Source organism: Felis catus, chromosome E3 (assembly GCF_018350175.1).
Source record: "Felis catus isolate Fca126 chromosome E3, F.catus_Fca126_mat1.0, whole genome shotgun sequence".
Taxonomy (NCBI): Eukaryota; Metazoa; Chordata; class Mammalia; order Carnivora; family Felidae; genus Felis; species Felis catus.
Window position 1 is genome coordinate 9,145,283 of NC_058383.1, and position 12,667 is coordinate 9,157,949.

A 12,667-nucleotide genomic window follows, 5' to 3' on the forward strand; every position below is an offset into this window, starting at 1 on the left:
CCAGCCAGAGCTGCAGGGGAGAGGCAGGGCAGAGCCCTCGGTTCCGCACGGGCATGACCGCCCTTTAACCCACTGTCCAGAGTCCCCAGGACGCCCCATTCAAATCACAGACAAGTGGTGCTGCGGCCCCTGAAACAAGGCTCAGCACAGAGGCTCCGGTCCTGCCCAAGCAGCTATGAGGGTCTGGCAGGCCCTGTAATTACAGGAAGGATGGCTGGCTTTCCCAGTAGCCAGAGGGGCAGGACTGCTATGGGGACAAAGCCACTCAGCCCATGGGGAGTGCGGCAGGCTCTCCCATCCTTGGCCTCCAGGACTCCCAGGCACCAGGACGGCACAGGGACAGGAGCACTCAGAGGCCTGTGTAGGAGCTCTGCTCACTGGCGGCAAAGTTAGGATCAGAATCCAGGCCTCTGAAGTGCAGGCTGCCTCCTCTTGGTAGGGCCAGCCTCCTATGGGAGGCTGGGAGATTAAACCCAAGCACCTGGAGCACAGCCAGCACCCAGAGGCACTGTGGGAAGTACCCCCCGCGGCACAGGAAGGGCTGGTATCCTTCTCTGGCGCTACTCCTGGTCTCCAAACGAAACCAAAGGCAACATGGCTCCCGTGACACATACCTCATCTGGGGCTATCTTCAGCTCTTCGGTATAGTTTTTTATCACCTGTTCTGGCTCTGGCTTTGGAGTCCCTCCTAGAAGAGAGAAGGACAGAAGCAGTGTCCCAAGGAGTACGAACTGGGGACGCTGGATCCAGAGAGGAAGAGGACAAGCCGCCAGGAGGGACATTCAGAGAGGCCAGGGCAGGAGGGTGAGCGTGCAAGAAGAGACGGGGGGGAGGTGGGGGCCGACTCGGCCACTCAGAGCCCTGCCGGGCAGAGCCCCCTCTGGCCCCACCAGGACGAGGACCAGAGACGGCTGCCGGTCACAGCCCCCAGGAGCTGTGTGCTGGGCCTCCACCACGTCCCTGTGCACATTCAGTCAGGAAGCTAGACGGACCCAGGCTCCTCAGGAGGACACACAGAAAAGCCAAACAGCAGCTTCTAAAACAAACTACTGTGGGGAGTGTCCCGGCAGCGCTGTTTCACTCAACTGTCATTACTCTGGTGCGAAAGCCAAGGCAGGAGAAGTTTCAGGAGCCGAACGTGCAGCGGGTGCCCACCCCCGCGGCACACAGATGCCCACTGACTGCGGATGATGGCCACGCTGACAGGGTCACGACAAACCCCGGTTTTCTCTCGCCTGTCCCTGGACTGTGGGGTCTCAGTGACACCTCAACTCTGGGAAGGAGCCGAGGAGCAGCAGGAGGGGCACCCTGGCCACCCCACTCCTCTGTGCACATGTGCATGACGCTGCACCTGCACGAGCACCGGCCCCCACGCCCCCAAAACAAGAAACTCTCGCAGCGGGCGAGAGAACCGGCCAGGCCCGGGGCGGGGTGCGGGGGGGGGGGGGGTGGTGCTCTCCAGCCAGAGGCAGCGACAGAATCACAGAGAATGGCAGCAAAGCCGTGCAGGGGCAGAAAGGAGGGACCAGGGAGACCAATGTGGCCTGGGAAAGCAACCCCGGCAGGGCTCCACATCCTGCCTCCAGGTCACCAGGCAGCTCCTGGTCCTAGCCTCTGAGTCCCGAGGGACCCGGTTTGAACTCAAACTCATAGCCACCAGCCTATGGCCGCAAGGACATACGAGCCTGACGGCTCCACAGCCAAGCGCCCTCAAAACCAGAGAAGGCTAGGGGTCAGCTATGAAGGGAGCAGAGGCTGGGAGCGGGCGACGTCAGGCTTGATTCTGGCTCTTGTGCTGGGACCAAATCACGTCACCTGAATCTCAGTTCCCTCACCTAAAAACAGAGACCTAACCCTGACCGAAACTGTGATTGCTGTGAAGGCATGAACTGCTACTACCTAAAAGGCAGCGACTGGCAAAGGAATATCACCCTCTCTTCCACACACACACACACACACACACACACACTCCCCACCCCCTTCACACACACAAACATACCACCACCCCCCACAAACATATCCCACACCCCTCACACACATACCCCATCCCTCTCCCCCTGCTCCACACACACACACCCCATCCCCCACAAACATATCCCATACCCCCCCCCCCACACACACACACACACACTCCCCACACACCCATACACACAAACGCATCTCCCACCCCCTCATACAAATATACCCTCATCCCCTCACACATACAATATACACCCACACCCCCTCACACATGTACCCCACATATATCCACACACACATGCACCCCACACTCTGTCACACACACACACACACACACACACACACACACACACACCCCTCTCCCCCACCCAGTACACATACAGACACATACACAGATTTCTAAGCCACTGACTGGTCACTGGTAAGAAAGTCAGGCCAAAGCACAATGACCACCGGCACCAGTGGCCGTCCTCGTAGCTGCGACTCTACTTGGACTTAGGGAAGAGGCGTTTTAGAAAAGCCTGGTGGCTACAAGTCAGTCTCTAGAAGGATCCCAGGACCCCCTCTGCCAGGACCAGCCTTGGGCCCACCTCTGGCTCAGCTCCGCATCCCATTTGCCCACCACTCGCCTTTGCCCGGGCAGCCTTTTAGAACCGAAGGTAGCTTTCCATGAGCCGTGTTTCTCAAAGAGGGCCAGCCAGGTGACCACCAACCCCAAGAAAGGGACACCTGAGCCCAGGAAGGCCAGAGGGTCTGCCAAGAACGTGTGTCCTTCCCGGGGAAGCCCAAGTATCTCAGGAAGCTCCTGGCCTGCCCTGCCCGCAGACCTGCCTCTACCTCCAAGGCAGAGGAAAAGGGGAGTGGGTCAGGACATCCGAGGCCTGCCTGACTTCGGGGACCCGGGTGAGGCGGGACACTGGGTATGAAGCCCTGCTGCTCCCTGGGCCTCCGTGCCACCTGCGAGGTCGGGGTTAGACAGATGGTGGGCCAGGGTCAGAGCAGCCCCCATCACTCTGTGCCGGGCACCTCACATGTGGATTTCCTATTCCTCCCACGACCAATCTGCTAAGTGGGAGGTACCGGCTCATGAACGGAGACACGGGCATGAGATCCTAAAGCAGTGAGCACAGAAGCCACGACTGGAACCCAAGACTGGCTGAGCCAGAGCCATGCTCCCTGCTCACCCCACCGTCCTGAAGGTCACTGGGCTTTCAGCAGTCTGTGCGTCTCCAGCCCAAAGCTGGAGGCAGAGCCACTACCAGCTTTAGAAATGGCAGCTTTAGAACCTACTACCCACAGGCTCCTTCATGTAAGTCTGCTTAAAACTCACTGCACCTTCCACGGTTCTGAAACCCCTTCCTCCCCAGCCGTGTGATGGGCAGCACGGTGCTCAGTGGGAGACCCCTCGGAAGTAGGCCAGATAGGGCTGGGGGCCTTTCCTGAGACACATGCTGGCCCCGGCGGGAGGGACAGAGTCACCCCCATCCTGAGCCGGCCTCACCCCAGAGAGAGTCACAGAGTCCTCAAGAACAGGCCCCTCACGCTCCAACTGTGCCAGGAAGACGGGAGCTGAACTCTGGGTCCTGAGCGTTAAGTAGATTCTGGGGGCCACCTCTGAGCTGAGAGCAGGGAGAAGGGCCACTGAGCCCCTCCCCTGGGGGGTAAAGGAAGCAGAGAAGGGCCGCAGGAGTCAAAGAAGAGCAGTCGACGCAGGAGAGTCAGAGGCAGCAAGACTCGGAGGCTTAGCAGAGGCCAGAGAGCATTTGTGAGCAGGAACTACCTTTCATGGACATTTTCCTCAATCTCTTAACTGAGCTGTGACTTTTAGAGGCCAGACAGGAGGCGGGAGGGCTGGCGGGCTGGGGTGCGCGGCTAAGACACACAGGGAGTCCAATGGCTGACATCAGAATACTCGTCATGCCTACACGGGGTGCGAGATCAGACATGCAGAGAGGGGAGAAACGTTAGAAGGAGTCATTCGGCATGTGACGTCCACAAACCCTGGCTGAGTCCAGGTGGCACTGTCAACGGCCAGCAGGACCCACCGATCTCCCTGAGGACTCAGCCGCTCGAGGCTGCCAGGGCCTACTCGGGCGCGCTGGGCTAAGCTCCAGGCCAGGAACCAGTGAAACGCCCGGCTCATCGGAGCCCCGGCCCCAAGTTCCACAGCTAACTGTACAAGCAACCACCCAGCCCGCGCTCACAGCATGCGGGGAAGGCGGTGGGGTGAGGCCGCTTGCTTCAGGAGGGCAGAGGGCAGGAAGCCATCCCAGGAAGCCTCCTAAGCAGTTCCGGATGGGGTCTCCCTGTGCTAGGAGCAAGGAGAGCAGGCGGTGACACGGAAGGATGCGGCCAAGCTATGGAGATGTGGACGGGGTCTCGAGCTCCCAGTCCACCCCCTGTGCTCCCCCGGCTGTGCCCTCTTGGCTCCTGGTCACCTTGCCTCCAGTGGGGTGCTGTCTGCCTCCTGTCCCCCATCTGGCCTGTCTAGGTGTTTTCAGCGCCATTGCTAGGGTGGGTGGGCAGGAATGCTGGCCCCGGGACCTGCTCTCCCACCGAGGCACCCCCAAGGCCCTTGCTCCTCTGGAGCAGCAAGGGTCCCGGGCTGTGGCCTCCTCCTCTCGTGCCCTCGGTCAGGGCTCAAACAGCCCCTCTGCCCTGGACGGAGCAGGGTGGGCATACCCACGGGGGAAAGGCCTCACTCCTCAGCCTGGTGCTCCACACACACCCTCGCCGGACTCTCCCCCCTCACCGCTCCCTGAGGACCTGACACATCGTGGAACACGGCCTGTCCTCCTGCTGCAGTCTGTAGTCCTACTACACCCTCAGCCTACCTTGCTGTTCCACAGCACCCCTACCCAGTCCCCCCTGCCCTCTGTCTAGCTCAAAACCACCTCCTCCCCAGGAGAGCTCTGGGTTCCGCTCTGCCACCTTCCCTGCGGGCAGCCTGGGATAGGAAGTAGAGATCCCGCAGCTGGTGCTGCCCACTCGAGGGGCAACGCAGATGGGTGAGGGGAAACCCTGCCCTAGGACCTGGCCGGGCCAGCCACTGTGGCCTCTACAGAACAAAGACTCAATGTGGCAAACATGCCCAGTCAGGGACAGAAGCAGAGGCCAGCCAGCAGCCTGGGCATGGGCAGCACAGCAGAGGCGGGCAGGGGGTGCCGTGGCAGCCACTTGCAAGAGACACAAAAGTGCACGTCAGAAGACCACGGCTGCACCCCAGGCGCTCGCTTGTCAGGTAATGCAATGCCACCAGCGTCTTAGGGTTGAGTGCTTCTGAGCTCAGATGTGAGTCTGAACCTAACCGTCCGGTGGACGGAATAATGACAAGCAGGCACGGGGACAGAACGATGGAGGGGACGGGAACGATGCCTTAGTAGAGCCCTGGGCCTCTGTGCTGACCATGACCTCCTCCCCCAACACCCACTGCCTCACTTCGACCAGACCTCTCCCCAAGTGTCTCCTAGGAGGCAGCCCTGCCCTGACCACCCCATCTACAAGAGCCACGTCCCCTCCATCTCTGCCTCCTTTACCCGACTTAGTGTTACCTGAAAGGACTCGCATACCTGGTTTGGGGACTGCTGTCTTCCCTGCAATGAACACCCAGGGCAGGGCCCGGTCACAGGAGGTGTTCACAGCACCTGTCTGCTGGGGAACCAAGATATCCCCAAATGCTGCTGGGTGGCTGCTGTGAGGCCAGCATGAACAACGCTTCTGCTCCGGTCAATGCAGGACCCCCTCCCCTGAATTCAAGTCACGGACACAGAAGTCTCAACTTAAAAGCCTGCGGAGAAGCAGCCCCTGCTCTGTGGCCTGCCTTCTTGCAAGAACGTGCGAGAACCGCCCCACACCCACACTTCGCGAAAGCAACATCCACTGGACAGGATGAGGTGGGGAGACGCCCAGAGGGGGCCATCACATCTTCCCAACAGCAGAGCTCAGGGACAACCCCCCAAACTCCTCACATCCCCAAATAACTGTAGCAGCTTGAACGGCCACAGCTTCACCACTCTTCTGAGAGGATTCCCGCTTATCTGTCAGAGCCCCCGAGAGAGCAGTCCCTGTCGCGGTCAGATGTACAATCACTTTCTTTCTGACACCAGGGGTCGGCCCTTCGTCTAGTGACCGGGGCTCAGGTCCAAGCCCGTCCTGACTCTGGCCTTGCCCGGCCAGCCCCACTCCTCCTGGCTGTCTGGGCTTGGGCAGGCTGTGAAAGCAGAAAACTCCAAGGCGAGGGCTGGGCCATGCTGCAGCCAGGGAAGCTGTCACCTGAGGCACTGAGGCCTGACCTGGAGGTGGCTCCTTGGTGGACCTCCTGTCCCAGTGTAGATGACCACTTGCTTGTAAACCTACCCACAGAGTGCTCAGTGCAGGGAAGACAGCACTCTGTTCTCCAGACCCTACTTCCTGGAGGCTGGCTCAGGATCTCTCCCTCCCTGACACTTTAGACTAGGGTCCCACCAACAACTACAAGCCAGAGGCTGTGTTCAGAGGAGGTGGCATCTGACCAGTGGCTTGAGTCTCCACTCTGTGCTCGCTGGGACCGAGTTCCTAAATCTTTGAGGTTTCCCCAGTGAGTAAAATGGAGGTTAAAAGACCTACCTACCTCCTGCATCGATCTGAGAGCCAAGGTGACAGGGGACATTGGAGACAATCTGGGATACAGACCAGAGAAGGTCCTCAGCCTCAAGAGCAGCGGAAAGGGAGCAAGTGCTACTCAATCCCCAGACCACTTCTGAGACGCGTTGAGAAAAGTTATTACAGGGGCGCCCGGGTGGCTCAGTTGGTTAAGCATCCGACTTTGGCTCAGGTTATGATCTCACAGTTCGTGAGTTCGAGGCCCGCATCCTGCTCTCTGCTGTCTGCATGGAGCCTGTTTCGGATCCTCTGTCCCCCTCTCTCTCTGCCCCTCCTCCACTCATTCTCTCTCTCTCTCTCTCTCTCTCTCTCTCTCTCTCTCAAAATAAATAAACTTGAAAATATTAGAAAAGTTATTATAACATCTGTATTCAAGCCTTAGTGATTACAGTGCTGAATGGAGCTGGGCCATATGCAGGCCAGGCCTATTCACCTACAACCGTTCTCCAATAAGACCACCACCACACACATGCGTGTGCGCGCGCGCGCGCGCGCGCGCACACACACACACACACACACACACACACACACACACACACACACAGGTCTGACTCACCTATGGCATCTGATGCCACAAGAGGACCTAAACTCAGGAGGAACTTTCCAGTCACCACATCTTTGCTCACTGTTCTCTTTGCCCCCGTAGAAGGCTGATGGCTGAGCAGCTGAAGCAGGTTCCAGAGGGGCCCCCTCTCCTGTCTTCTACCACTTTTCTGATTGGTCCCTCCATTTCCTTCAAGGGCTCTTCCCAGAATCCCACTTACAGTCTCTGTGAGCTCATACGATCCCCCCACGGGGGCAGAGGCCACCCCATTCCACCCCAGAATGTTCTTCTGAGCTGCACACCCAAACTCCCACTGCGCCCAGGACAGATGCGCCGGGCCACAACCACAGCCAGCACCCCCCACCTCTCCCCGCGCTCCCACCAGACTCCGGATCGGCACAGTGTAATGGCTAAGAACCCAGGTGCTGAGGCCTAGAATGCCTGGGGCTGAGTCCCAGCTCTACCAAGGGCTGACTGGCTCATCTTGGGAAGTGTCTGGAATTCTCTGAGGCTATTTCCCCAAGTATGAAATAGGAATAAAAGTTCATCCCTCACAGAGCTGTTACTGGGAAGAAGTGAAGGAAGACACATGCAAAGCCCCTACATGATCCTCAAGAACGATCACGACGTGTTATAGCACCACATCGGCAGCCTCACACCGGGCCTCCTTCTATTCCTTCTCTCTCACGGCGCACCCAGTCACCAAGTCAGACGCTCTTACCTCCACGACTGCCACGGCTCCCCTGAGCCATCATGTCGGGCTCCACACGGGTCTCCCTGCCCCGGGCCTGTCCCCTCGAACTCCCACTGTCTACTACGGTGACTCACCCTAACACACAGACTCGGGTTATCTTATTCCCCTGCTTCAACCTCACTACACTCCTCCCCTCTAGCTTTCCATAACACATGGCATTTCCCGTTAGTTAAAAAGTAACTTTCAGTAGCTCCCTAAACTCTAAAAGGAATCTAAAAAACAGTTCAAAGATGTATGGTTAACAAATGATCCAGTTGGACACAAAGCCACTTAATTCAAAACGTAACTGCAGCCAAAATAGCTGCAAGTTCCCCCAAAGGGCCCCTTTCGGGAAATGCCTAAAGCATCTCAGGACAGAGCAGTGACTCAAACCATAATTGAAGTGACGTGAAAATGTAAAAGGTGGAAAGGTCCACACCATGGTTCCCACTGATATCAAGCAGGACTCCCCTGGAGAGACAAAGGAGGGGCGGCCCCAGGCCCACTCGCTGAGGGTATGCTGAGGGTGCGTACACTGTCACCCATCACCCAAAAGAGGCACCGCCCCCTAGGGAGTGGCTGCGGCTTTCCGTGAGAAGAAACAAGGTAACAGCACCCCCACCCCGCCATCTCCTCCCTCAACCACGCATTCTCCCACCACCTCCGCATCCTGCCCCCTGCCAGGTGGTCTGTTCTGGAACCCGGAACCCAGCTGGGTGCCTACCTGCGAGGGCTTGCTGGACCCGGCTGGGCTTCGGCATCTGCACAGGCACAGCGGCAGGGACGCTCCCAGGGCTGCTGGCAGGACCGCTGGGGAGGGAGGCACTAGGGGAGAGGAGAGGACAAAGCTTAACGTAGGAGCCGATTTAGCAGGAACAAGAGCCAGAGAAAGACCAAGATAGGAATTCGCTGGTGTTGCCGGGGCCACTTCGCAGCTTCACTCTGCATGGCTGCTTCTGTGTGAGTGAGGATTTCTGGGTTTTCTTTTAATTAAAAAGATCCTGATGTCTGGAAAGAGAATCAAAGAAATCTGAATGTCAGCACTCTTAGACCCAAACTAACCTACAGAATCTGACTGCTGAGGATGTGAAGCCCAGAGCCAGCCCCACCACCGCCACAAAAATCAAGTGGGGACGTAAAACTCCAAGCCAGGCCTCGAGTGGGGGGAGCATCAGCTGGCAGGGCCAGAGCAGTGATGGGAGAGAACACTGCTGGGGGGGGGGGCGGTGAGCCTCCGCTTTTTACAAGCGATCAAGAAGGAAGCATAAACTGTCAAAAAAAAAAAAAAGTTTTCCTGGGCAATTCAGACTCCGAAGACAATCCTAAAAGAATTCTGAGCTCACTCACTTTGTCAGAATAAGAGCTCTATGGTACCTGAAGAGGGGAAATCTGGCAGCAACCGCTCTAACAAGTACTCAAGACCAGTATCACCAGTAATAGGGCCAATCAACACCAGGAATCCCAGAAATGGTGCTCTGAAAGGGACAGAACACCATTTTTGTGCTTCCTGCCAAAAGTGTATAACCTCAAGCATGAGAAACCAACAGACAGGCCCAAATTAAGGGACATTCGACAAAGTAACTCTTTAAAAGTGTCAAGGTTATGGGAGATAAAGGAGGAACTCCTACTGAAGGGAGGAAAGGAAGAAGAAAGCAAAACTGGATGCGAAGTGGGGTCCCCCAGGATCCTGGGACAGAATGGAAACAGTGGTGAAAAACCGGTGAAAATCGAGAAAAGTCCTTAGTTAACAGGAACGCACCCACGGCCATTCGCGGGTTCTGAGGACTGCAGCATGGTTATGAAAGATGTTTATGAGAGGAGTCAAGAAAGGGAGATATGGTAACTCTCTGCACTATTTCTTAACTTTTCTATAAACCTAAAACCAGTTCAAATAAAAACCAGTTCAAAATAAAAGAATTTCTTTTTGGATTTTTTTTTTTTTTTTAAATGGGGGTCTTGCTTCCCACAGTAACTATGTTTGAGTCATTCATCTGGTTCTAAGACATTCTATTTCTCAAGTGTTAATAAATCTACACGACTCTGGTTTGGGAAGAGCCCCACACTGGAGACCGGCTGGCGGAGGTGGCCCGAAACGCCTGACAATCCACCCCCACCCCCCCCACCGGCCCAATTCCCGCGTGTTCCAGCCCATCCTGGGGCACCTCGGTATTTGTCTGAGTGAAGAAAGACGTTGTTTTGTTTTCATTTCTTGATTCTTCTCCCCAAAGAGAATAACCCGTGTGGCCACACTACTCACATCGTGGCCCCCGCCTCGGCTACACTCAAGCCTGAGGGAACAAGGGACCTGGCTCCGGAGTGCTCTGATAATGCAGGGGAAGAGCCAGGCATTGAGACCACCTGCGCTAAGGTCTGATCCCACTAAACTGTTTGATTTGGAGCAACCACCACCCCCTTCCTGGGCCTGTTTCTCCATTTGGGTTTTTTATTCTTTTATTTTTATTTATTTACTTTTAAAAATTTTTTTTTAACGTTTTATTTATTTTTGAGACAGGGAGAGACAGAGCATGAACAGGGGAGGGTCAGAGAGAGGGAGACACAGAATCCGAAACAGGCTCCAGGCTCCGAGCTGTCAGCACAGAGCCCGACGCAGAGCTCGAACTCCCGGACCACGAGATCATGACCTGAGCCGAAGTCAGCTGCTTAACCGACTGAGCCACCCAAGCGCCTCCCATTTGGGTTTTTTAAAGGAAGGTAGATAATCTCTGACAGTCTTTGCAATTCTTAGGTTCTAGAAGTGAAGGAATTCCAGAAGGTAGAGCCCTTCTAGTCATGGACTCAGGCAACCTTCTGGGCCTCCCCTGTTCCTGGGTCTATCTACAAGGCCCAACCTGGCTTTCTTGTCTGGGACTATCCCCAGGAGCTTCCAAATGGAGCTCAGAATGAGACACGAGGATTTCTAGTCTTCTGTGAAGGCGAGATTGGACAGCCCCTGTGCAAAGGGCAAGGCTGGGAGGCTGGACCAAGGAAATGCATAGCCTCCTACCAGCTCCCCACAGGGTGAGCCAGCACTAATCAGCAACCCCGGGCAGCACGTGCAGTATGAGGAATGTGACACGGCTCGGGGCGGGGGGGGGGGGGGGGGGGGGGGGGGGGGGGGGGAGGGCTCTGGAGACCCCGCTAACAGCACCTGCTCCAGCTTAAAGCTGTGTGCCCTTGGCCAGGTCGAGTACCCTTTCTGAAATTCAATTTTTCTATCCGTAAGATGAGAACAATTCTAAAAGGCCCTTGGGGTGGTTGTGAGGCTCAATCCACAGCCCAGTACAAATGTCCACTGTTCCCCTGTTCTCAGAGGAGCAAAGGGGACACAGGAAAGCTGAGGAGCCGCCGGGTACCTTCCTGCAGGGCTCCCCTGAAACCTTGAAAACTGTAATACTGGAGCAAAAGGAAATGTCACACTTCCCAGCCCAACTCCTTAATCTTAAGAGGGGAAAGGAGGGACGTGGAAAGGGAACAGAGCTGACCCAAGGGCCTACAGCCAGTCGGGAGGAAGGTCCCCCTGGGACCCAGGACCCCCGAGCACCCAGGCCAGGCTGAGAGCAGGTGGGAGTGCCTTTACAGGCTGGGAGAACAGCAGTAGCAAGAACAGAGCAGATGAAAGCAAACCGGCAGAGCCATTTCCAAGGGCCATTTAGTGCAAAGGCAAGGCGCCCCAGGGCTCAGCCACACCAAAGCTGCAACAGACTGCTGGTCACGATCACTACCGGAAGTCATCAAAACGTTAAGCCACCACACCCCCTATTAAAGACGGCGAGAGTGTGCAAGACACATTTTGGAAAGTTTTCCACCCCACATCATTAAAACACAAGTTTTGGTGCTTAAAGGGATAAAGTTCAGCTACTAGGAAATTTTCTTAAACCCAGCAGCTCAGTGACAGACAGACGAAGTCCCTTCTCAATGTATTACTGCCTACTCAGAAAGCCTCCCACAAGGAAGTCAGTCGGCCAAGGTTTTACCCAGGTTGAGCAAGAAGCGATGTGAAACCACACGGGTTCCCAAATAAAAACCACATGGGTTCCGTGAATTTTGATTCCACTCATTCACATGTTCTTTCCAGCGGCTACCAGTAAGTACAGCTGGTTCTCAGGCTTCCCCTGCCAGCCTGGGGAATTTTCAGTTAATGTAGCTGACAATCATTCACCTTGGAGAACCAGACCACAGGCCCCAAGGAGACCAAGGGGTCGAGTGTTTTCGATCATCCTGGCCCTGCTGGGTCAAGACACCAGGTATTCGTTACACCCCTTCCAGCCAGCTCTACGACACCCACCGGAAGGGGGTGAACTAAAGAGCATCGATACAAATAAGACGTGGGAGAAATCCTGTTTTGCCAAACAAGGATAGGCCCATGCAAGTGAACTGTGCCTCTCCCAGCTGCTGAAAAGCTGGAGGAGATAAAGATGAACACCCACCTCAGGAGGAAGGCTCCTTCGAGGCGGTTTCAACTAACAGAGCTGGCTGGCCTGGTCCCCTTCCTGGCTGACAACCAAGGCAAGCAGGGCAAGTAGCAACACGCAGGCCCAGAAGCAAAGGTAAGACCTTCCCTTCTGTAACTTGCCTGGCCTGTACCAGGGGGCCCCCTTTGGCAGTCTCTCGGGCCCTCAGGCTGGGGAGGGGGGACGCCAGAGAAATATCAGGAGAGACCAATGGGAGCCCTGTACCAGGAAAGAGCAACAAAGCCCATCAATCAAATCACTTGGCTCAATCCCAGAATCCCAGTTCTAGAACTATCTAGAAATGTGCCTCAAAATAATCTGTAAGAATTTAAGAAGCCC

General features: G+C 56.1%; 1 protein-coding gene across 3 annotated transcripts in view; it reads right to left on the reverse strand.

Annotated features, from left to right (window-relative positions):
* The window catches only part of DTX2 (deltex E3 ubiquitin ligase 2), a 35,571-nt gene that overhangs the window by 4,861 nt on the left and 18,043 nt on the right, over positions 1–12,667 (reverse strand). For 2 of the 3 annotated variants that reach the window (XM_006942021.4, XM_006942022.5), the window contains exons 5-7: positions 8,602–8,702; positions 3,740–3,880; positions 615–688 (exon numbers count right to left, since the gene is read on the reverse strand). In XM_006942021.4, coding sequence (XP_006942083.1) covers positions 615–688; positions 3,740–3,880; positions 8,602–8,702 — 316 coding nt within the window. The remainder of the gene's footprint in view (positions 1–614; positions 689–3,739; positions 3,881–8,601; positions 8,703–12,667) is intronic. The other variant, XM_006942023.4, reaches the window with a different exon arrangement.